Genomic DNA, 25,012 nt, shown 5'->3' with positions numbered 1-25,012 from the left:
AACACTTAGTTCATACTATGTACAATGACCGTATGTATTTTGCGGTCCGCAAAAAACAGATCCGCAAAAAATACTGATGACATCCGTGTGCATTCCGTATTTTGCGGAACGGAACAGCTGGCCCCTAATAGAACAGTACTATCCTTGTCCGTAATGCGGACAATAATAGGACAGGATATATTTTTATGAGGAACGGAAATACGGAAACGTAATGCACACAGAGTACGGAAGCGGAATGAAAATACGTTTGTGTGCAAGAGGCCTAAGGCAGATCATAGCACAGTAATACAGTCGCTGTTTATCATCTTATACGACACAAGATGGATACTGAAGAAGGCCTCAACGTTGTCTGCACTGGAAAGGATCAATAATGGTGACAAAGTGACAAATGTTAGCTGGACTACTCTTGCCACCTGATGGCTCATTCTGGTGTCAAGCATTCACTTTATTAATACAGATATGCTGATTAATATTCTTGGTGATGTGTTTCACCGTAGTTTCCAACAGTTTTATGGACATTTATAACATTGAATCAGTGCTTGGAGGCAAGCTGAATCCATCAATGTCCGAAATAATAATGAGGCAGCAAATCACTTGGCGCTTTATTGAAATCGCGGCATTCCCCAGATAGTTTAGAGGGAAGAGTCATTGCCACTCACTAGGGAACATTAATATACTACGAGAGCATATTAGAAGAACAGAGAGCTGCGTTATTGCCCTCTAATCCCAAGGACTTGTACTGAGGAGCTCACAATATTTCATACCTTGGCAGCAATTCCTGTAAGTGATGATAGGGAGATAGATAGACAGTAAATACATCCACCTCTATATTGTCCCTATAAATCAGAATATGGGTGACAGTGGAGCGAACAATACTGTAGATCCAGAAGCTGAGAGGGACCATATCCAGGGGTCAGGGCTGGTTGTTGACTACTGCAGATAAGCTAGGTACACCTCTGAATAAAAAGGTACAGGAACAATGAAGACCTTAGTCATGAGCTCTCACTTGGTCACCGAGGTTGCCATTGGCAAATAGGGTCCCATTCCAAGTTATGATATGAGGCTTCATGGACAGTTGTGATGCCAACAAACCCGATCATGCTGTGTGTGCAGGTAGAAGTGCCAAGTACTGGGCCATGGCAGATAAATGGGTGAGTGTCTTCTGATCAATCAGAAACTGATGTAAAGCGATCACAAGTCCTGGTAGAGTCTCCACAGATTCTTTGTGCACGCCCTATTCAGGACGGAGCTGTACAGAAAACCTCTACTGAAAATTAGGGTGAGCCGCTGCCCCTATGGAGACCCAGCATCTGCTATGTGATGAGCTGCTTCATTGCATTCCACTGATCTCCACTTCAAACATAAAACTGCAAATCAGAGAAGCTTCAGCAACTGTGCATGGCAGTTGTTCCTCGGTCTCGAATGCTGGTTTTGGTGTAATTATAGAAGGACCAGTCTGGGGTATTTGGTTTTCCCCACCCTGCACTTCGGTTCAGTGACATTGGTTCTTGTGAAAGGCAGATAAAATCTAATATATAAAGCTGAGTGTATGTACGTACATATGTCCGCTAAAGGAATCCGCACCGTCGCATTTATAATCACGAAATTTGGCAAACAGGTACATCAGGTGTCCGGGAAGGTTTTAGACCAGGTCTCAGCTCTCTAGCACGTACCATCCCTGAGATATTCCCCAAAAAAATGCAAACATGGCACCATCACATGACCTACATTAGCCAATAAAAGCCTGCAGGTCTTTCTCCTCATATCCCAACTGCCATACACACGGTCACATGACCCTTATCAGCCAATAGAAGCTTGCAGGCCCTTAGTCTCTACATACACACAGTTTTACACCAGGTTTCCATAACAACCCAGCCATTTATCTTCAGCTTTAAAGGGGCAGGGCGCTGTGGATAAAACTGTTAAGGGAGTGGAGTGCTGTGGAGGCCACACTTAAGGGGGCAGGCTGCTGTGGGGGGTTACAGTTAAGGGGACGGTCAGCTATGGAGGTCAGTGTTAAGGGGAAGATTGCTGTAGAGGCCACTGTTATGGGGGCGGGGTGTTGTGGAAATCACTATTGAGGAGATGGGGTACTGTGGAGGTCACTAATAAAGGGGCGGCCGATGTGGAGGTCACTGTTAAAGGGCGTGGGATGCTGTGGAGGTCAATGTTAGAGAGGCGGGTGCTGTGGAGGTCTCTGTTAAGGTGACAGGGGACGGTGGAGGTCACAGTTAAGTGGACGGTCTGCTATGGAGGTCAGTGTTAAGGGGATGGGTGATGTAGAGGTCACTGTCATGGGGGTTGGGTGCTGTGGAAGTCCCATTTTAAGGAGGTGGGGTACTATGGGGGAGTCAGTGTTAAGGGCTGGTGGGCTGTGAAGGTCACTGTTAAGGGTGTGGGGTACTGTAGATGTCACTGTTATGGGGGATAATGTCGATATCTTTTGACGACACACACAAACATTAAATGAAATAGATGAAATATACCCGTGCGAAGCCGGGTCCTTCTTGCCCATAAAAAAAGAATGAAGGTAAATATTTGTAAAGGTTTTTCTGATACTTGAGGATAGGTCATTAATATCAAGTAGTTAAGGCTCCAACACCCCAACCAATCAGCTGCCAATGATGGAAACTATACAGTGGATGAAACCGGAAGCACCAGTTACTGTATAGGAACGCCACCATCCAACAGGAACACATACACGACTCACTGGCCATGTACAAGGTTCCAGGATGGAACCAAAACGTTGGCCATATCTTAACGGTATTGATTGGATGGAACTAATAAACTAATTGCAACTAACCATAAGTTTTAGTGGTATGCTCTTTTCAGAATTAGACATCATAGTATAAAAAGCTATTCCTGCCCTTTATTTTTTGGGATTTTCTTTCAGGGACTACACAATATGCTTATATACCTTACTTCATGTTGAAGAGCCCCATGTCTTAAATGATTATAGTTACTGAACTTTGAAGCTACTGAATCCTTTTATTTAGTCTTGGGTGATTTTAGAGCCAGGTCGCAGGAGATCCTTATTCACCTGGCATGCACATTCCTTAAAGGGGTATTCAGGTTGTAGCAAGTTATCCCCTATCCACAACATCCGGGATATCTATTATCCATAGAGTTCCTACTGCTAGAAACGCCACTGATCATGAGAACAGAGACCTTGTAACTCGCGCGCCCCCTGAAATGAACGAACTGACCAGTAGTACATATGCAATGCCACTCCATTCATCTCTATGGGATTTCTAGAGATAGCCGGGTACAACGTTCAGGGTACTTTCACACTTGTGTTGCTGGATTCCAACAAGCAGTTCTGTCGCCAGAACTGCCTGCCGGATCCGGCAATCTGTATGCACTAATACATTCCAATGGAAAACATTCTTGGCCGGAGAGAAAAATGCAGCATGCTGCGTTTTTTTCTCCGTCCAAATACCGTAAAGAGACTGAACTGAAGACATCCTGATGCATCCTGAAGGGATTGCTTTCCATTTAGAATACATTAGGATAAAACTGATCTTTTTTTCCCCGGTATTGAGCCCCTAGGACGGAACTCAATACCAGAAAACTTTGACGCAAGTGTGAAAGTACCCTCAGATGAAAGGAACAGCAATTTGCATGCTTGACCTGCCACTCTGCTCATTTCAGGGATCCCGTGTCACCAATTCACCTGATCTGAGGGGGTCCCAGTGGTAGGACCCCCACATATCTAATAGTTATCCCCTATCCTGGATCCGCAATACACCCGGCTGGAACCCCCATAGAACTGCCTATTCTAGGTGTTACCGGCTGGAGGTCTGTCCCAACAAGTGCAGCACTAACTAGACAGTGACAGACCGAGCAGGGTTACCCCCCCCCCCCCCCAGGTAGTAACTTTATTAACTATTCATTATTTATATAAGTATTATATCAGACATGTAAGGAAAGGTGGCAGGTCCTCTTCAATGTTACTTCTTCCCCAAGACGTTGATGCGTTCTTGAAAGTAATTCGCTTCAGACAATACAATGTGAACGGCAGCGACAAGCAGCAGGATCGGTTTTCCTGTCCTAACGTATTAGAAGGTCATAGTCAGAGGACATGAAATGAATTTGCTACTGTCAAAGCCATACTTTGCCGCTTTTATGTGTCAAGACAAAATAGTCTACAGCAACCAGGCCTCCTCATATACAGATTCCCATGGAGAAAGCAGGACCATGCGTGTCAGAAGAACTTTCCATCATGAAAATATAGTCCTGTTCTAAAAATATTCCCACTTTGATTTCCGCACAGGTTCCTACAGCAGATATGTGGGCTGGACACGGTGTATTTGCTTCTTCTTATCTCTGTACCAGTGATAAATGAATTACCAGTCTGCTCAGAGTGCGCTGCCCCTACATCACCTATCCTTACCACCTAGCGAGAGGTACTAAGATGTTTCTAAGGATACAAGATACATATTTATGTTACAGGATAACATTAGCTATGTATGGCTCATCTGACTGATGAGCGCAGTCTATCCGTGGTCTCAGATTCTCCAATGGGCTGATCCCCTCCTCCCGGATTACTGATTGCTATTCATAAGTTCAACGTTACAAATTCTCCAGGTCTCTGTGTGCACCCCTGGCAGGTCCTGCACGATGGGGGTCTTATCCGTTTTTTTCTCATCTCGAGAGAATGTAACGATCAGAGTATATAAACAGTGGTTTTTTTTATAAACACTAGTTGATCTATGGCTTCAAGAGTAACTCAAAAGCCCTCTATACAAATTAGTGTAGTTGTGAGTATTGTTGGCGAACTTGCCATTTTCCGCCAGGTCATTCGACAATCTAATGTCTATGGACACCTCCTGACTTCACCCCAACAGGTGATGTTGGGGGAAAGAAAGTGAAAGATCAGACGTGTGGAATTTCAATGCCTGATTCTTTTGTTCTCTCATGAGATAAGCCACCACCAGAGGTGTCTGGCAGCGGCTTTCTCCTCTTTCCCATTGAAAACACACATGCGCTTGGTGAACTAAAAGTGTATGTCTTTGGGGAAGCTGAGAGAGACACCTATTGGCCAACAGCTAATATAGGGGTACGGTCACATTAAGATCTTTCTGCACAAGACCATATTATGGCTTTATGTTGTCCAAGTCGTTACGTTCAGTGGATGTGAAACCACTACGTCAACCAACCGGTTTGACTTAGGGCTAGTCCTAATGTTGTTATCTTGGCAGTCCCCTTTAACTCATATACAGTGATCTGGACTTTGCTGCAGGTGAAGTTATTACGTCCTGGAATAGTCCTGGTTGTGGTTAAGAGCTGACCCACTGTCACGGAACCATGAACCAGACGTACAACAAGAGATAAGTGAAAATAAGAAGGCTTTATTGAAAATAAAGCTGTAATGCAAAAGTCCAAACGGATGGTGAAACCGAGCAGAGTCTTTGCGAAGCCAGAGGTCAGGAACCAGAAGGGTAGTCAGACGAAGCCAGGATCAGGAACCAGCAGGGTAGTCAGACGAAGCCAGGATCAGGAACCAGCAGGGTAGTCAGACGAAGCCAGGATCAGGAACCAGCAGGGTAGTCAGACGAGGCCAGGATCAGGAACCAGAAGCAGCAGCAGTCTTAGAAGCATGTGAACACAAGAGGACCAAGCAAGGAACTGAAGCCACAGACCTCCTATATATATGAGCTAGGCATCCAGCTCCTCCCAGGGGAAGGAGGAGCCGCAGGGTGGAAGGCTACAAGAAACCCAGGACCCAAGATGGCCGCCAGCACATGTCAAACGAAGGAGAGCAGCAAGCAGGTAAGACCATGACAGTACCTCCCCCTCAAGGGCCCCTCCTCCGCGGAGCACAAAACGGTTTCTGAGGGAAGCGTGCGTGGAAGGCTCGGAGCAAGGCAGGAGCATGGACATCTGCGGAGGGAACCCAGGAACGCTCCTCTGGACCATAACCACGCCAATGGACCAAAAACTGCAACCGACCGCGGACCAGGCGTGAGTCCAGGATATTGCTCACCTCATATTCCTCACGATTGCCCACTTGGACCGGACGAGGCCGAGGAACCGAGGAAGTGAAACGATTACACACCAGTGGCTTCAACAGGGAAACATGAAACACGTTGGAGATCCGCATGCCAGGAGGAAGCGCAAGGGCATAGGCTACCGGGTTTACCCTGCGAAGCACTCGGAAGGGACCAACAAAGCGAGGCGCCAGCTTGGGAGTGGGCACTCGAAGGTTGAGGTTGCGGGTGGACAACCATACACGGTCTCCGACCTGGTAGGAAGGAGCAGGCGCTCGTCTGCGATCAGCCTGGAATCTCTGGCGCTGCGCAGAGACCTCAAGGGACTTCTGGATCTGTACCCAAGAAGCACGTAGGACGGAAAGGTGATCCTCCACAGCCGGAATATCCTGGGGAGAGAATACCTCCGGTAACACGGCAGGTTGGAACCCATAATTGGCCATGAAGGGAGACGTCCCAGAGGAAGAGTTCACCGCCGTGTTCCTGGCAAACTCAGCCCAAGGCAGGAGGTCAACCCAATTGTCTTGGTGATCGGAGACATAGCAACGAAGGAATTGCTCCAAGGCCTGATTGGATCGTTCTGCGGCCCCATTGGACTGAGGGTGGTAGGCCGAGGAGAAGGAGAGATGAATCCCCAACTGGGAGCAAAAGGCGCGCCAGAACCTGGACACAAACTGACTCCCCCGATCCGACACAATCTCCTTAGGCAAACCGTGCAACCGGAAGACCTCCCTGGCAAAAATCGTGGCCAACTCTTGTGCAGAGGGTAACTTCTTGAGAGGAACACAGTGGCACATTTTGGAAAACCGATCCACAATCATGAGAATGACCGTATGGCCTCGGGATGCAGGGAGGTCCACAATGAAATCCATCCCCAGGTGTGACCATGGGCGCTCCCCGGTGGCTATGGGTTGCAGAAGGCCCAACGGAAGGTGCCGAGGGGACTTACTCTGGGCACAAACGGAGCATGCCGCTACATATGCGGCGATGTCGGAGCGTAGGGAAGGCCACCAGAACAGACGTGAAACAGCCCAGGACAGCTGATTCTTTCCAGGATGCCCCGCGGTCTTGGAGTTATGGTAGGTTCGCAACAACCGAGTGCGCAACTCCTCAGGCACAAAACATCTGCCGTTGGGTCTCCCAGAGGGAGCACCAGATTGAGCCGCCAAAATCTGCTCACCCAGGGGAGAGGTCAGGCTGGTGCGAATGGCGGCCAGGATCTGATTCGGAGGTATGACCGAAGTCGGAATCGACTCCTCCCTGGACAGCTCGGAGTACTGCCGTGATAAGGCATCCGCCCTGATGTTCTTGGAACCGGGTAGGTAGGAGACCACGTAATTAAAACGTGACAAGAACAGAGCCCATCTGGCCTGACGTGGTGTCAATCTCTTGGCCTCAGAAAGGTAGGTCAGATTCTTGTGGTCCGTCAGGATGAGAACCGGAACCACCGAACCCTCGAGCAAGTGCCTCCATTCTTTAAGGGCCTGCACGATGGCCAATAACTCCCTGTCACCAATCTGATAGTTGCACTCCGCGGAAGACAGTTTCCGGGAGTAAAACCCACAAGGAAGCAGAGGACCCTCTGGTGTTCTACGCTGAGACAGAAGGGCGCCTACTCCCGTCTCAGACGCGTCCACCTCGAGGACAAAGGGCAACCCAGGGTTGGGATGCGACAGAATCGGAGCCGACACAAAGGCGGACTTTAGGGCCTCAAAAGCTCGGATGGCCTCGAGCGGCCAGACCTGGGAATTACTGCCCTTCCTGGTCAGATCCGTGAGAGGCTTGGCCAGCATGGAAAAGTCCCTGATGAACTTCCGATAATAATTGGCGAAGCCCAAAAAGCGCTGCAGGGAACGAAGACCACTGGGCTGGGGCCACTGTAAGACAGCCGAAACCTTCTCAGGATCCATGGAGAACCCCTCAGCGGAAATGATGTAACCTAAGAAGGTTACCTGGGATCGGTGAAATTCGCATTTCTCAAGCTTACCGAACAGCTTGTTCTCTCGTAACCGTTGCAACACTCGTCTGACATCCAGAATGTGGGCCTCCATGGATTCAGAATATACCAAGATGTCATCCAAATAGACTACCACACACTGCTGCAACAGGTCACGGAAAACATCGTTGATGAATTCCTGAAAGACTGCGGGCGCATTGCACAACCCAAAGGGCATAACCAAGGATTCGTAATGACCGGTCCTGGTGTTAAACGCGGTCTTCCACTCATCGCCCGCCTTGATCCTTACCAGGTTATATGCCGCCCTCAGGTCGAGTTTGGTAAAGACCGTGGCCCCTTTAAGGCGATCGAACAGCTCGGAAATCAAGGGTATCGGGTAAGCGTTCTTGATCGTGATGCGATTGAGACCCCTGTAATCGATGCAAGGCCTCAACTCACCGCCCTTCTTTTTCACAAAGAAAAATCCAGCCCCTGCCGGGGACGAAGATTTGCGAATGTGTCCGCGTGAAAGCGCCTCCCTCACGTACTCCTCCATGGCCTCATTCTCCGCTACCGACAGTGGATAGACTTTGCCACGAGGAGGAACGGCACCAGATTGTAACTCTATGGCACAATCGTATGGGCGGTGCGGAGGTAGGGCAACCGCGCGCACCTTATCGAATACATCCCGGTACTCCTCGTATTCAGGAGGCAACAGAGAGTCCGAGGAAGTACACAGCAACTTGACAGACCCATGGATGCAACTAGCCCCACACTGCGGTGACCACGAGAGGATCTCGACCGATCTCCAATCGAAAGTCGGATTATGCTTCTGGAGCCAGGGGTACCCCAAGACCACCGAGTAGTGTGGAGACGAAATAACCTGGAGGCAGACCGACTCTCTGTGAACGGCACCAATGGCTATTCCCACTGGAAGGGTCTCATGAGTCACGTGTGGCGGCAGAAGGGGTCTGCCGTCTATCGCCTCAAGAGCCAGTGGGGAACCTCGAGCCTGCAGAGGAATGGAATTGGCGGCAGCGAACACACTATCAATGAACAAACCACCAGCACCAGAGTCCACCAACGCCTGGGTCGTCACCGAGCCCCCGACCCAGGAGAGGACAACAGTGATCAGTGGTTTGTCAACACGGGAAACCGGGGACGAGGAGACTCCACCCAAGATCTGCCCCCGACAGGATCTCAGGGTACGAGCGTTTCCCGGACGGTTCGGACATGCCAACCGAAAATGCCCACCGAGACCACAGTACATGCATCGGCCCTCGCGTCTCCGGAGTGCCCTCTCCCCCTCGGACAGGCGAGCAAACCCCAGCTGCATGGGTTCACCCCCAGACAAGTCATCCCCAGGAGGCGTGGGAGGAGAGGGAGGCACGGGTGGGACAGCAAACGTAGGCACCAATCTGTTAGAAGACCTCCGCAGGTTCTCCTTAAAGGAAGGTCTCTCCCTGAGTCTGGTGTCAATCAAAATCAGGAAAGAAATAAGAGACTCGAGCTCAACTGGTAGGTCCTTAGCTGCAACCTCATCCTTCAAGGCATCCGAGAGACCATGAGAGAAAGCAGCGACCAGAGCCTCATTATTCCAGCCCACCTCTGCTGCCAGGGTACGAAACTCAATGGCGTATTCAGCTACGGATCGTGAACCCTGTCTGATGGACATAAGGAGCTTCGCAGCAGAGGCAGCACGAGCCGGCACATCGAATACCTTCCGAAGAGAAGCAACAAAACCGGAAAACTCGGCAACCACCGGATTGTTGTTCTCCCATAAAGGGCTGGCCCAGGCCAAGGCCTTGTCCGAGAGCAGCGAGATCAAGAAGCCCACCTTTGATCTCTCAGTAGGAAAGGCATGTGGCAGCAACTCGAAATAAATGCCCACCTGGTTAAGGAAACCTCGGCACTGAGTTGGCTCTCCCCCAAAGCGCTGTGGAAGAGGGGCAGAACCGGTCATACCCCGAAACACCGCAGGCGCAACAACAGGTGTCGGGGTAGACTCTGGCGCAACAACCGGAGCGGCAGTAGGAGCGAGCCCAGGAGCGACAACCGACCCATCGGCAACGGGAGCGAAATGAGCCGTGCGTTCAAGCAGGGTTTGCAACGCCACAGCGAACCGACCCAACAGGTGATCCTGCTGATCAAGTCTGGCAACCAGCGTGGGTAGCGAGGATGGCCCTGTACCGTCAAAATTCATGGCTTGGTCCTAATGTCACGGAACCATGAACCAGACGTACAACAAGAGATAAGTGAAAATAAGAAGGCTTTATTGAAAATAAAGCTGTAATGCAAAAGTCCAAACGGATGGTGAAACCGAGCAGAGTCTTTGCGAAGCCAGAGGTCAGGAACCAGAAGGGTAGTCAGACGAAGCCAGGATCAGGAACCAGCAGGGTAGTCAGACGAAGCCAGGATCAGGAACCAGCAGGGTAGTCAGACGAAGCCAGGATCAGGAACCAGCAGGGTAGTCAGACGAGGCCAGGATCAGGAACCAGAAGCAGCAGCAGTCTTAGAAGCATGTGAACACAAGAGGACCAAGCAAGGAACTGAAGCCACAGACCTCCTATATATATGAGCTAGGCATCCAGCTCCTCCCAGGGGAAGGAGGAGCCGCAGGGTGGAAGGCTACAAGAAACCCAGGACCCAAGATGGCCGCCAGCACATGTCAAACGAAGGAGAGCAGCAAGCAGGTAAGACCATGACACCCACCGAGAGATAAGGCAAAACTCATAGTCTGTAACAAGCCGAGGTTGGGGAAAACAGAGTTTGTGTGAATCCAAGAAACAGTCCAAAAGGTTGTGGCAGCCAGCACAGGGCCATTATGGAGATCAGGGTCAGATCAGGCAGCAGAAGGTCAGAAACTGGGAATCGGGTATAAGTGGGTACATGGGGAGACAAAAAGATTATAGCCTCTTTTTAGGATTTATCAACTTAGTAAACCTATTGCTCAGGCAGAGAATGAGACAAACAGCAGGGTTCATATAGCAGAAGCTGATTAGTACATTGGAAACAACCTAACAGCTGCACACAGAGCCAAAGGAGGGATCAGAATAAGGTTAAGATCAATGAAGAATATCCCTAAAAGACACACAGGACACTGGCTCCCGCGCCCGCTACCAAGGTGCTGGAACTGTGACAGAAACAGGGTGAGTGAAGCGGCACCCATGCCTGCCCAAAGTAGCAGGGCAGCGGCAGGCATGAACCACCGATGTAATACTGGTCCATCAAATCGTGCCCATATATAAATCTATAGGTCCATACTGTAGCTCTGTGCCCCCTTGATTACATATGGAGGCATACAGAGTTGTTTTATCACTTATTCTTGTATGGTATGTTCCAAGTCATGGGAAGAATACACAGAATCACGGAAACACTATATTGTATTATAAAACATAGGAGACGCACCAAACAGCATGCCGTGTGCAGGAGAACTGAAGAACTGCACCAAAAACATCTCATGGTGCTAACTAGAGATTCCAATGGAGGGGTTTTGGGGATCTTCTATGGTTTGCTTATGCAGGAGAGAACAACTTATAAATAACATTTTACTTTTTAAGTGCTTTATTTCTTTTAGGGTGGAATTAGCTATTAAACATTCACTGATATTGTTTCATAGCTCTTTTAACCCCCTATGAGACATCAAAGCCCTTCTGGTTGTCTTTATTCTGAATGTAGATCTAACTGAAGTCTCAGAGGTATCAAATGCAATAAAAATAAGCTCTAGGGATGTAGGTTGCACTTGCATTTCACTGTCTCCTATGAAATTCTTGTCACGTTATTCATTAAGCCTTGTTGTTGCTGGACAGGGCACCATGGCATGGAAACTCCCTTTGAAGTCAATGTGATTTTCCATTCACTACACCTCCGACTGGCGCCTTCAAAGCTTGAAGGGACAGTAACTGAATAAATATAAACAGCTTGTATGCAACCCAATCTATCATTGGGTAACACTGTATACCTCATCAGCCAAACATTAGTTGACTGATGAAGGACGCCATTCAGCTGCAGACTATCTACCTTGCTAGAAGTCATAAAAATATTTAATTCCAGATTTTTATCCGATTAGTCCGTAAGTAAAAAACTAAAATCTCTTACTATTTTTTTTTCTATAGAGTGCATGCAAGTCCTTTACCTAGCTGGTGCTGCTGCAGAATCTGACATAAATCTGTCAGGCACTGCTTTGATGGCCCTCTCTACTCTCCCCCTTCTCGTCACTGGTTGTTAGAGATAGCAGCAGGAAGGGGTATTTTTTACATGGCAGATCAGAGAATGGAGAGGGGGAAAAGCAGCCAAGAAGGGAAGCTCACACATGTTGTAGACAGAGTGTGAAGTAGTCTGACCGCTCTCTCTATTCTCCCTCTCTTTTCACTGGGTGTTAGAGATAGCAGCAGGGAGGAAGGATTTCGTACATGGCATACCATAGAATAGGGATGGGGGGAAAGCTTCCAAGAAGAGCAGCTAATACGTGCTGTAGATAGAGTATGAAATACAGACAATGCAGTTTGCAAAGGAGAATCACATAGGCTGAATAACCGTGTCGAGAGAAGGCAGAGCACCCACATCAAACTCTGCATGCTAAGAGGGAATCACGCACTCCTCAGCATCAGTGACTGCTAGTGCAAGTATGAGAAGATCCCTCATGAGCATTAGGAGAAATCAGTACAGGAATGAATATGTGCTAGTACATGAGAGCTAGTGAAGGCAGCAGCATCCTGGACACACAGATCCAGCATGTATTACTGGGAGGGACACCTGCACATGAGAAGCCTGAATGTTGCAAGCTGCATATCAGGGGGTATGAAAATGAATGACGTATTAAAAACTTCAGACTGAAACTTAGTGCAAATAGTTTTTTGTTTTTTTTTTAAATCAAGGAAGCCTCTAGTACATGTAAAATATTTTTTCAACATCAAAGGTGTCCATTCGCTTTAAAGTTTCTACTACCAAGATGTGTTTTTTTTTTATACACTATATGAAAAAAGCCCCTTGCACTGATCAATTTTCGGTTTGGTCTATAAATACACCGCACACCTTATACCTGTGAACTCTAGGAATATAGGGCACTTTCTAAGTCTGCGTCTGTATCGGTGTCGGGGGTGCAGTTTAGGCGGCTGTCTTGGGGGATAGACTTGCAAGTCTAAACGTAGTGGTTTCTTGAGTGCATAAACCACCAGAGAACACGGGTTGCTACTTATGACATACCGTACTTTTACTGCAGGTGGTGAGGTAGAAAGGAATGTGTGAAGAGTCAGAGGTTAAAGAAGCCATCACAAATCTACTGCGCTGAGAAGTGTTTGCTGTTGTAAAGCTCCAGAGAATACAGATCTGGTGCAGGATCTGCCAGTAATGGCCCTCCTCACCTCCCTACAAGTTCACTTTGTCAGCTGTTTCATGTAAACACTGACAGCAAACCAGAAAATCCTCTACACACAGCCGAGCTGGCTGAGCAGGCCTCATCCACTTTACCTATGTAGCAGAGCTGACTTTGTCAGCTAACTCAATAGTTCTGTAATGTTCCTGTAATGTAAGATAATGCAGTACATACAAGGCACTCCTATGTAAAATGACAGATATCACGTAGGAGTTGTGCCGAGTGACCAACTAAAGCTCTGCTGCACCACTGGACCACTTTCATAGACGCAAGTGGAAATTAATCACGGTGTAATAAACCCCTGACAACCTATGATGGAGAATAAGGTGAGCAGCTATAGTTTTTCAGCTCTATAACCCCCACAAGTATACATTGGGAGATACAAGAGAACAGCTGACCTATCCCAGTATCCCAAAATCATATCTGCTTTCTTCGCGGAAACCTCAAAACACGAGAAGCACAGAAGGCACGGCCATCGTTTTCAGGATGGTCAGGTTGTCGGATATGTTGTTCGTATCTCAGGGTCCAGGATGACAGTAAAACGGAACTTAGCAAAAGTTTGAGCTTGGCTGGTCGAGAAGACATGAACATTCATGGTAATGACTGGTCTCCAGGAGAAGCCAATGATGTTACAGTGTACAGATCCAGACTTGTGTCTGGACATGGATCTGGCTTATACCCAACTCCCACTTCCAGTAATCTGCTGGAAGGAGTTACAACTTCTCAAAAGAAGGCAGGGGCTGAAATACCGCAGTGTGACCAAATCAACATGGCCCCCTCCCTCTTACACTGCATGGGCTATGAAGGCTATGTTATAATATTATAACATGAAAGCACGACTCTCCAGAGAAACGCTCCAAGCACATGACCATGATATGAACAATGACAGCACAAGGGTCATTACACATATGAATTTGGCTTTGTAAAAAATGCCCAAAAAAGTTTTTTTTTTTGTTTTTTTTTGGCCACCTGCAGTTTTTGGCACACTTTTTTCTGCTATTTGTGTTGCACACAGTTGAAGGAGATTTATCAAAACTGGTAGAAAGGAAAACTGGTTTAGTTGCCCCTAGCAACCAATCAGATTCCACTTTTCATTTTCCATAACGCCTTTGGAAAAGGAAAGGATAATCTGACTGGTTGCTAGGGGCAACTAAACCAGTTTCCCTTTGCACCAGTTTTGAGAACTCTACCCCAGTGTGGCTTTCCTCTAATGTTTTCTTCATGGCAGTTTTTCCCTATAGAGAAGGTTTTGGCAAAACAACTGAAAAATGCCAAGAGCTACAGCATGCTGCAACAAATGGCACCTAATTAATAAAAACTGCAGTAGCAAGAAAATAAATAAAATGCTTGTGTGTCCTGCTTTCCATATTTCCTATAGATCTTCAGATAACATCTAGACCTGTGTTTTTGCAGCCAAAAAAAACTGTACCAAAAACTGCAGGTGCAAAAAACGCCACTAAAAACGCAAAAAAAGCGCCATTAAAAAAAAATATGTGTAAAAGCACCTTTAAATTCTCTATTCTCTCCTTTATATTTTAAACTGACTTTTGCCTTATCCCTTAATAGAGATAGTAAAGGCACACTGATAAATAGGGATAGTAAGGGCACACTGATAAATAGGATAGTAAGGGCACACTGATAAATAGGGATAGTAAGGACACACTGATAAATAGGGGTAGTAAGGGCACACTGATAAATAGGGGTAGTAAGGGCACACTGATAAATAGGGGTAGTAAGGGCACACTGATAAATAGTGATAGCAAGGGCACACTGATAAATAGGGGTAGTAAGGACACACTGATAAATAGGGGTAGTAAGGGCACACTGATAAATAGGGGTAGTAAGGGCACACTGATAAATAGGGGTAGTAAGGGCACACTGATAAATAGGGGTAGTAAGGGCACACTGATAAATAGGGGTAGTAAGGGCACACTGATAAATAGGGGTAGTAAGGGCACACTGATAAATAGGGGTAGTAAGGGCACACTGATAAATAGGGGTAGTAAGGGCACACTGATAAATAGGGGTAGTAAGGGCACACTGATAAATAGGGATAGTAAGGGCACACTGATAAATAGGATAGTAAGGGCACACTGATAAATAGGGATAGTAAGGGCACACTGATAAATAGGGATAGTAAGGGCACACTGATAAATAGGGGTAGTAAGGGCACACTGATAAATAGGGATAGTAAGGGCACACTGATAAATAGTGATAGTAAGGGCACACTGATAAATAGGGGTAGTAAGGGCACACTGATAAATAGGGGTAGTAAGGGCACACTGATAAATAGGGATAGTAAGGACACACTGATAAATAGGGGTAGTAAGGGCACACTGATAAATAGGGGTAGTAAGGGCACACTGATAAATAGGGATAGTAAGGGCACACTGATAAATAGGGGTAGTAAGGGCACACTGATAAATAGGGGTAGTAAGGACACACTGATAAATAGGGGTAGTAAGGGCACACTGATAAATAGGGATAGTAAGGGCACACTGATAAATAGGGGTAGTAAGGGCACACTGATAAATAGGGATAGTAAGGGCACACTGATAAATAGGATAGTAAGGGCACACTGATAAATAGTGATAGTAAGGGCACACTGATAAATAGGGATAGTAAGGGCACACTGATAAATAGGATAGTAAGGGCACACTGATAAATAGGGATAGTAAGGGCACACTGATAAATAGGGGTAGTAAGGGCACACTGATAAATAGGGGTAGTAAGGGCACACTGATAAATAGTGATAGTAAGGGCACACTGATAAATAGGGGTAGTAAGGGCACACTGATAAATATTGATAGTAAGGGCACACTGATAAATAGGGATAGTGAGGGCACACTGATAAATAGGGATAGTGAGGGCACACTGATAAATAGGGATAGCGAGGGCACACTGATAAATAGGGATAGTAAGGGCACACTGATAAATAGGGGTAGCAAGGGCACACTGATAAATAGGGATAGTAAGGGCACACTGATAAATAGGATAGTAAGGGCACACTGATAAATAGGGATAGTGAGGGCACACTGATAAATAGGGATAGTAAGGGCACACTGATAAATAGGGATAGTAAGGGCACACTGATAAATAGGGGTAGCAAGGGCACACTGATAAATAGGGATAGTAAGGACACACTGATAAATAGTGATAGTAAGGGCACACTGATAAATAGGGGTAAAAGGGCACACTGATAAATAGTGATAGTAAGGGCACACTGATAAATAGGATAGTAAGGGCACACTGATAAATAGGGATAGTAAGGGCACACTGATAAATAGGGGTAGTAAGGGCACACTGATAAATAGGGGTAGTAAGGGCACACTGATAAATAGGGGTAATAAGGGCACACTGATAAATAGTGATAGTAAGGGCACACTGATAAATAGGGGTAATAAGGGCACACTGATAAATAGGGATAGTAAGGGCACACTGATAAATAGGGATAGTAAGGGCACACTGATAAATAGTGATAGTAAGGGCACACTGATAAATAGGGGTAATAAGGGCACACTGATAAATAGTGATAGTAAGGGCACACTGATAAATAGGGATAGTAAGGGCACACTGATAAATAGTGATAGTAAGGGCACACTGATAAATAGGGGTAGTAAGGGCACACTGATAAATAGGGATAGTAAGGGCACACTGATAAATAGGATAGTAAGGGCACACTGATAAATAGGATAGTAAGGGCACACTGATAAATAGTGATAGTAAGGGCACACTGATAAATAGGGGTAGTAAGGGCACACTGATAAATAGGGGTAGTAAGGGCACACTGATAAATAGGGGTAGTAAGGGCACACTGATAAATAGTGATAGCAAGGGCACACTGATAAATAGGGGTAGTAAGGGCACACTGATAAATAGGGGTAGTAAGGGCACACTGATAAATAGGGGTAGTAAGGGCACACTGATAAATAGGGGTAGTAAGGGCACACTGATAAATAGGGGTAGTAAGGGCACACTGATAAATAGGGGTAGTAAGGGCACACTGATAAATAGGGGTAGTAAGGGCACACTGATAAATAGGGGTAGTAAGGGCACACTGATAAATAGGGGTAGTAAGGGCACACTGATAAATAGGGATAGTAAGGGCACACTGATAAATAGGATAGTAAGGGCACACTGATAAATAGGGATAGTAAGGGCACACTGATAAATAGGGATAGTAAGGGCACACTGATAAATAGGGGTAGTAAGGGCACACTGATAAATAGGGATAGTAAGGGCACACTGATAAATAGTGATAGTAAGGGCACACTGATAAATAGGGGTAGTAAGGGCACACTGATAAATAGGGGTAGTAAGGGCACACTGATAAATAGGGATAGTAAGGACACACTGATAAATAGGGGTAGTAAGGGCACACTGATAAATAGGGGTAGTAAGGGCACACTGATAAATAGGGATAGTAAGGGCACACTGATAAATAGGGGTAGTAAGGGCACACTGATAAATAGGGGTAGTAAGGACACACTGATAAATAGGGGTAGTAAGGGCACACTGATAAATAGGGATAGTAAGGGCACACTGATAAATAGGGGTAGTAAGGGCACACTGATAAATAGGGCTAGTAAGGGCACACTGATAAATAGGATAGTAAGGGCACACTGATAAATAGTGATAGTAAGGGCACACTGATAAATAGGGATAGTAAGGGCACACTGATAAATAGGATAGTAAGGGCACACTGATAAATAGGGATAGTAAGGGCACACTGATAAATAGAGATAGTAAGGGCACACTGATAAATAGGGGTAGTAAGGGCACACTGATAAATAGTGATAGTAAGGGCACACTGATAAATAGGGGTAGTAAGGGCACACTGATAAATATTGATAGTAAGGGCACACTGATAAATAGGGATAGTGAGGGCACACTGATAAATAGGGATAGTGAGGGCACACTGATAAATAGGGATAGTAAGGGCACACTGATAAATAGGGGTAGCAAGGGCACACTGATAAATAGGGATAGTAAGGGCACACTGATAAATAGGATAGTAAGGGCACACTGATAAATAGGGGTAGTAAGGGCACACTGATAAATATTGATAGTAAGGGCACACTGATAAATAGGGATAGTGAGGGCACACTGATAAATAGGGATAGTGAGGGCACACTGATAAATAGGGATAGTAAGGGCACACTGATAAATAGGGGTAGCAAGGGCACACTGATAAATAGGGATAGTAAGGGCACACTGATAAATAGGATAGTAAGGGCACACTGATAAATAGGGATAGTGAGGGCACACTGATAAATAGGGATAGTAAGGGCACACTGATAAATAGGGATAGTAAGGGCACACTGATAAATAGGGGTAGCAAGGGCACACTGATAAATAGGGATAGTAAGGACACACTGATAAATAGTGATAGTAAGGGCACACTGATAAATAGGGGTAAAAGGGCACACTGATAAATAGTGATAGTAAGGGCACACTGATAAATAGGATAGTAAGGGCACACTGATAAATAGGGATAGTAAGGGCACACTGATAAATAGGGGTAGTAAGGGCACACTGATAAATAGGGGTAGTAAGGGCACACTGATAAATAGGGGTAATAAGGGCACACTGATAAATAGTGATAGTAAGGGCACACTGATAAATAGGGGTAATAAGGGCACACTGATAAATAGGGATAGTAAGGGCACACTGATAAATAGGGATAGTAAGGGCACACTGATAAATAGTGATAGTAAGGGCACACTGATAAATAGGGGTAATAAGGGCACACTGATAAATAGTGATAGTAAGGGCACACTGATAAATAGTGATAGTAAGGGCACACTGATAAATAGTGATAGTAAGGGCACACTGATAAATAGGGGTAGTAAGGGCACACTGATAAATAGGGATAGTAAGGGCACACTGATAAATAGGATAGTAAGGGCACACTGATAAATAGGATAGTAAGGGCACACTGATAAATAGTGATAGTAAGGGCACACTGATAAATAGGGGTAGTAAGGGCACACTGATAAATAGTGATAGTAAGGGCACACTGATAAATAGGATAGTAAGGGCACACTGATAAATAGGGATAGTAAGGGCACACTGATAAATAGGGATAGTAAGGGCACACTGATAAATAGGGATAGTAAGGGCACACTGATAAATAGGATAGTAAGGGCACACTGATAAATAGGGATAGTAAGGGCACACTGATAAATAGGGATAGTAAGGACACACTGATAAATAGGGATAGTAAGGGCACACTGATAAATAGTGATAGTAAGGGCACACTGATAAATAGGGGTAGTAAGGGCACACTGATAAATAGGGGTAGTAAGGGCACACCGATAAATAGGGGCACACCGATAAATAGGGGCACACCGATAAATAGGGGCACACCGATAAATAGGGGTAGTAAGGGCACACTTATAAATAGGGGCACACCGATAAATAGGGGCACACTGATGCTGGACCCCACAGTTTATACTGACGTGCTGTTTATGGCCCTGTTGAAAGGAATACAGATTAGGCCGAGGCCTCATGCACACGACCGTGTCCGCACTGTGGTCCACAAACCCCAGATCTGCAAAATACGAACAGTTTCTATGTGCACTTAGCATTTTTCTCACTCCAATCACTAGAAATGACTATTCTTGTCCACAATAGAATAGGACATGTTCTATAATTTGTGGAACGGACATATGGATGCAGGCAGCACATGGATGACATCTGTGTGTTGTCTGACCCATTGAAATGAAAGGATCCATGTGTGATCCACAAAAGATGCAGATAGCACACGGATGGAAAATACTGGTGTGTGCATGAAGCCTTAGGCCCCATGCATACGACCATATGCATTTAGCAAAATACGGATGGGATCTGTGTGCCGTTCACATTTTATTTGCAGACCCATTTTTTTTCAATGGGTCTATGGTCCACATTTTGTGGACATAGGGTGTAATTTATTAAGCCCGTCTTAATCCCCATGAGATGGCGACGCATGCGCCAAAGCGTAACATTGTTTAAACTACATCATCTCCCTTAGAGCTGTAGTTTAAATAAACTGGCGTAGAAAGTGGTAAACGAGATGGTCCGGCCTGCGCTTCTCCCCACCCACGCCATACCCTTGTGAGTGGGGAAAAGGTGCAGATTTCGCCGCAAAAACCCCTTTGCGACAAAATCTGCACCTTAAATAAGGCAAAAAGTGGCGCATATTTCTTAATAAATGACCCCCATAGTTTATCTCTTTGCAGAATGGACATACTGATGCAGAAAGCACGCGGATGATCCGGTCCGTAAACATATAGAACATGTCTTAGGCCTCTGGCCATGCCCGTGCTGCGGCCCGCAAATGGCGGTCCGCAATGCACGGGCACCGACCGTGGTCCAGACGCTTGCGAATCGCAACCCCATTCACTTGAATGGGGTCCGCGATCCGTCCGTTCAGCAAAAAGATAGGACAAGTTCTATCTTTTTGCGGAACGGAAGCACGGAATGGAACCCCACAAAAGCCTTCTGTAGTGCTTCCGTTGCGTATACGGAACTATTCATTTCAATGGGTCCGCAAAAAAAAAGTTACTCCGTGCGCTTTCCGTTTCCATATGTCCGTATCTCCATTCCGCAAAAAAATAGAACACGTCCTATTATTGTCCGCATTACGGACAAGGATAGGACTGTTCTATTAGGGGCCAGCTGTTCTGCAAAATACGGAACGCACATGGACGTCATCCGTATTGTTGACATACGGTCGTGTGCGTGAGCCCCTAGAGAGAGGGTTCTGTTACCAGACTGGTCATAGACCTCCAATATTCGGAACCACTTCTCAGTGGTGGGAGACACAGGAAATGCTTTGGTAACATTTAGGACAAATCTGGCACATTAACCCTTTATTGTAACACAGCTAGGTGAGCTATGAGATGCTCTGCATGAAGCTTGTTGCACCATGTGTGCTATTCCGTGCAGCCTTATCCGTGATCGGATACACGGCGATTAATTCAGCCGTGTCCATCAAGTAAGGAGTTAAAAGCGCACTGTACAGACAGACAGCCCTGGTTTATGGGATTGCATAATCCACTGGCAGGAAAGGAAATAGCAACATTCCTCAGCAGAGCCCTGTGGGTGGAAAGGGGTTAATGCAATTCCCTCTCTTATCCTCCAGCCTACATGGTATGTCTCAGGGCTGGACCCCACCATGTAACCCCCCAAAACTTCCAATATCCACTTACTTCAAGAAATACCTCTGCCCGGTGTGGGTGAATGCCATCTCCCAGCCGGGTGGTAAGGGCAGCTCATCTGTCACATCATAGGACTGCTGGCGGAGGTGGGCATGCTGCTGGGCCGGGCTGGGCACCGTACCGGTGCCAGCACCTAGCTGTAAGGAAGCAGGAGACGAGTGGGATCGGACGTGCTGGATCCCGAGCCTCGGGGGGTGACTTCCAGAATCCGTGCTAGATTGCCGGGAGTGGGAGCCCGAGTCGGGTTCCTTGAAGAAGGACTCGGGCAAGATTTTCTTCCTCCAAGAATTGGGTTTGGGGTTCATGACAGAGTTAAACAAGTTCTCCAAGTCCGAGTCCAGGTCCTGGGTGACATGGATGACTTGCTGCCCTGGAGGGGGGAGACCTGGATTCTGGTTCATCCTTGTAGAACCAGAGACAAGTAAGAGGAAGCTCGCACCGAGAAGCAGAGGTGGCCCGGGGAGAGGCTGAGACGGCAGGCACCGGAGACGTCCTAGACCGCGGCGGAGAGTGTGAACGTTCCCCAGAAGTGCATTGTGACGTCACGCCCGAAAGTTCTCTCCCCTCTGTGACCTGGAGCAGCCTCGGGTCCCGTCCGAAGCCTGCTGTGTGGGCGGCTGTTCCCGGCGCCTCGGCCCGAGTCTCCACCGTGTCCCCAGCAAAGTACGAAAATGTCAACTCACAGGAGGACGGGCCGTGAAGAATCCGTGAGCCGCGCCCTCCTCCCCCTCCAGACCGGGACTTTACCTTACAGGGCAGAGCCGCAGGCCGGGTTACAGTCTCTGCCCTCTCCCCTCCCATGGCTTTATGGAAGCGACATTCCCAAACTGATCCTGCCCAGGCCTGGCTTCTACACAAAAAGCAGCAAAGGGTTAAGGGTACTTTCACACTAGCGTTTCTCTTTCCGTCCTAGGGGCTCAATACGGAAAAGAACTGATCAGTTTTATCCCCACGCATTCTGAATGGAGAGCGATCTGTTCAGGGCGGAGATAATACCGCAGCATGCTACGGTTTTAGGCTACTTTCACACTAGCGGCAGGACGGATCCGACAGGCTGTTCACCCTGTCGTATCCGTCCTGCCGCTATTTCGCCGGACCGCCGCTCAGTCCCTATTGACTATAATGGGGGTGGAGCTTCAACGCAGTTCGCGGTGAGAGGCCGCCAGACTAAAAAGGCAGACATCCAGGACTTTTAGTCCGGCGGCCTTTCGCCATGCACTGCCGTGCTGCGCCGGAGCTTCGCCCCCATCCCCATTATAGTCAATAGGGACGGAGCGGCGGTCCGGCGGCAGGACGGATCCGACAGGGTAAACAGCCTGTCCGATCCGTCCTGCCGCTAGTGTGAAAGTACTCTTATCTCCGTCCAAAATTCCGGAACACTTGCCGGATCTGGCATTTTTTCCCATTGATCCCATTTATGCCGGATCCGGTCCCAAGTGGTCCGGCAAAACGGATCCAGCATTGTGGTCTGCGCATGTTCACACCGTAAAAAATTTATGCCGGATCCGTTTTTTCCGGATGACACCAGAGAGACGGATCTGGCATTTCAATGCATTTGTCATACGGATCAGGATCCTGATCCGTCTGACAAATGTCATCAGTTTGCACACGTTTTGACAGATCCGGCAGGCAGTTCCGGCGACTGAACTGCGTGCCGGAATCCTCTGCCGCAAGTGTGAAAGTACCCTAAAACATTTTAATTTTATTACACATATACCTCAGAAGTGGTCGTCAGCCCCTGTCCCCAACTCCAAGGGGTGGTCCCATTACAACTTACCCACTATCCATAGCATATGGGGTAAGTGTCTGATCTGGGGGTCACCAGAATGGGGGTCTCGTTCCCTTGTTTGAATAGAGATGCACACATACATGCGTGTTCAGCGCTCCATTCAGCTTTATAGGACTGCGCCATAGAACTGGGACTAGAGCCTCATAGAGCTGAATACGGGCTTCCTTTCTCGCGGATCCACAAAACTCAGATACCGGTCGTGTTCATAACGTATTTTGCGGAACGGAACAGCCGGCCTCTAGTAGAACAGTCTTATCCTTATCCGTAATGTGGACAATAATAGGACATGTTCTATTTTTTTGCGGAACAGACATATGGACATGGAATGCACACTGAGTCATTTCCGTTTTTTGCAGCCCCATTGAAGTGAATGGTTCTGCATATGGGCTGCAAAAAACGGAACGGACACGGAAAAAAAATATGTTCATGTGCATGAGCCCTAAGGGAACATTCTTACAGCGAAGAGGACGTTCTCACAAGCTGAGCCTTGGATCTCTTCAGCGGATTTGTAGTTCTTCATGCTGTGGATCTGACTGCGGATTCGCCCCATTCAACGGCAACTTTATTTCCCATTGAAAATAATTGGACATGGATTTGCCGTGGTTTTGGTGCAGAATATCCACTAAAACTGTGTGAAATTTAAAGCATGTAGACATACCCTAAAGCGATGTTCATAGGTGGCAGATTTGTTGCCGAAACGGTGGCAGATATCCATATATATTCTTCTATGTGATACCATTGTGTCATACCACTGTGTGATACCATTATGTCATACCGCTGTGTGATACCATTATGTCATACCGCTATGTGATACCATTATGTCATACCGCTGTGTGATACCATTATGTCATACCGCTGTGTGATACCCCTGTGTGATACCATTATGTCATACCGCTATGTGATACCATTATGTCATACCGCTGTGTGATACCATTATGTCATACCGCTGTGTGATACCATTATGTCATACCGCTGTGTGATACCATTATGTCATACCGCTGTGTGATACCCTTGTGTGATACCATTATGTCATATCGCTGTGTGATACCATTATGTCATACCGCTGTGTGATACCATTATGTCATACCGCTGTGTGATACCATTATGTCATACCGCTGTGTGATACCATTGTGTCATACCGCTGTGTGATACCATTATGTCATACCGCTGTGTGATACCATTATGTCATACCGCTGTGTGATACCATTATGTCATACCGCTGTGTGATACCATTGTGTCATACCGCTGTGTGATACCCCTGTGTGATACCATTATGTCATACCGCTGTGTGATACCATTATGTCATACCGCTGTGTGATACCATTATGTCATACCGCTGTGTGATACCATTATGTCATACCGCTGTGTGATACCCTTGTGTGATACCATTATGTCATATCGCTGTGTGATACCATTATGTCATACCGCTGTGTGATACCATTATGTCATACCGCTGTGTGATACCATTATGTCATACCGCTGTGTGATACCATTGTGTCATACCGCTGTGTGATACCCCTGTGTGATACCATTATGTCATACCACTGTGTGATACCATTATGTCATACCGCTGTGTGATACCATTATGTCATACCGCCATGTGATACCCCTGTGTGATACCATTATGTCATACCACTGTGTGATACCCCTGTGTGATACCAGTACAATTGTCCCTCAAGTTACAATATTAATTGGTTCCAGGACGACCATTGTATGTTG

General features: G+C 46.8%; 1 protein-coding gene across 1 annotated transcript in view; it reads right to left on the bottom strand.

Annotated features, from left to right (window-relative positions):
• WWTR1 (WW domain containing transcription regulator 1) overlaps window positions 1-22,230 on the bottom strand; it is an 85,085-nt gene extending 62,855 nt beyond the window's left edge. The window contains exon 1 of the mRNA XM_040428024.1: window positions 21,496-22,230. Within this exon, the coding sequence (XP_040283958.1) occupies window positions 21,496-21,905 (410 nt within the window). The 5' untranslated portion in view covers window positions 21,906-22,230. The remainder of the gene's footprint in view (window positions 1-21,495) is intronic.
• Between the last annotated feature and the right edge of the window lie 2,782 nt (window positions 22,231-25,012).

This window comes from Bufo bufo, chromosome 4 (genome assembly GCF_905171765.1).
Source record: "Bufo bufo chromosome 4, aBufBuf1.1, whole genome shotgun sequence".
In the NCBI taxonomy this organism is placed as follows: domain Eukaryota; kingdom Metazoa; phylum Chordata; class Amphibia; order Anura; family Bufonidae; genus Bufo; species Bufo bufo.
This window is presented reverse-complemented; position numbering and strand designations above follow the sequence as displayed.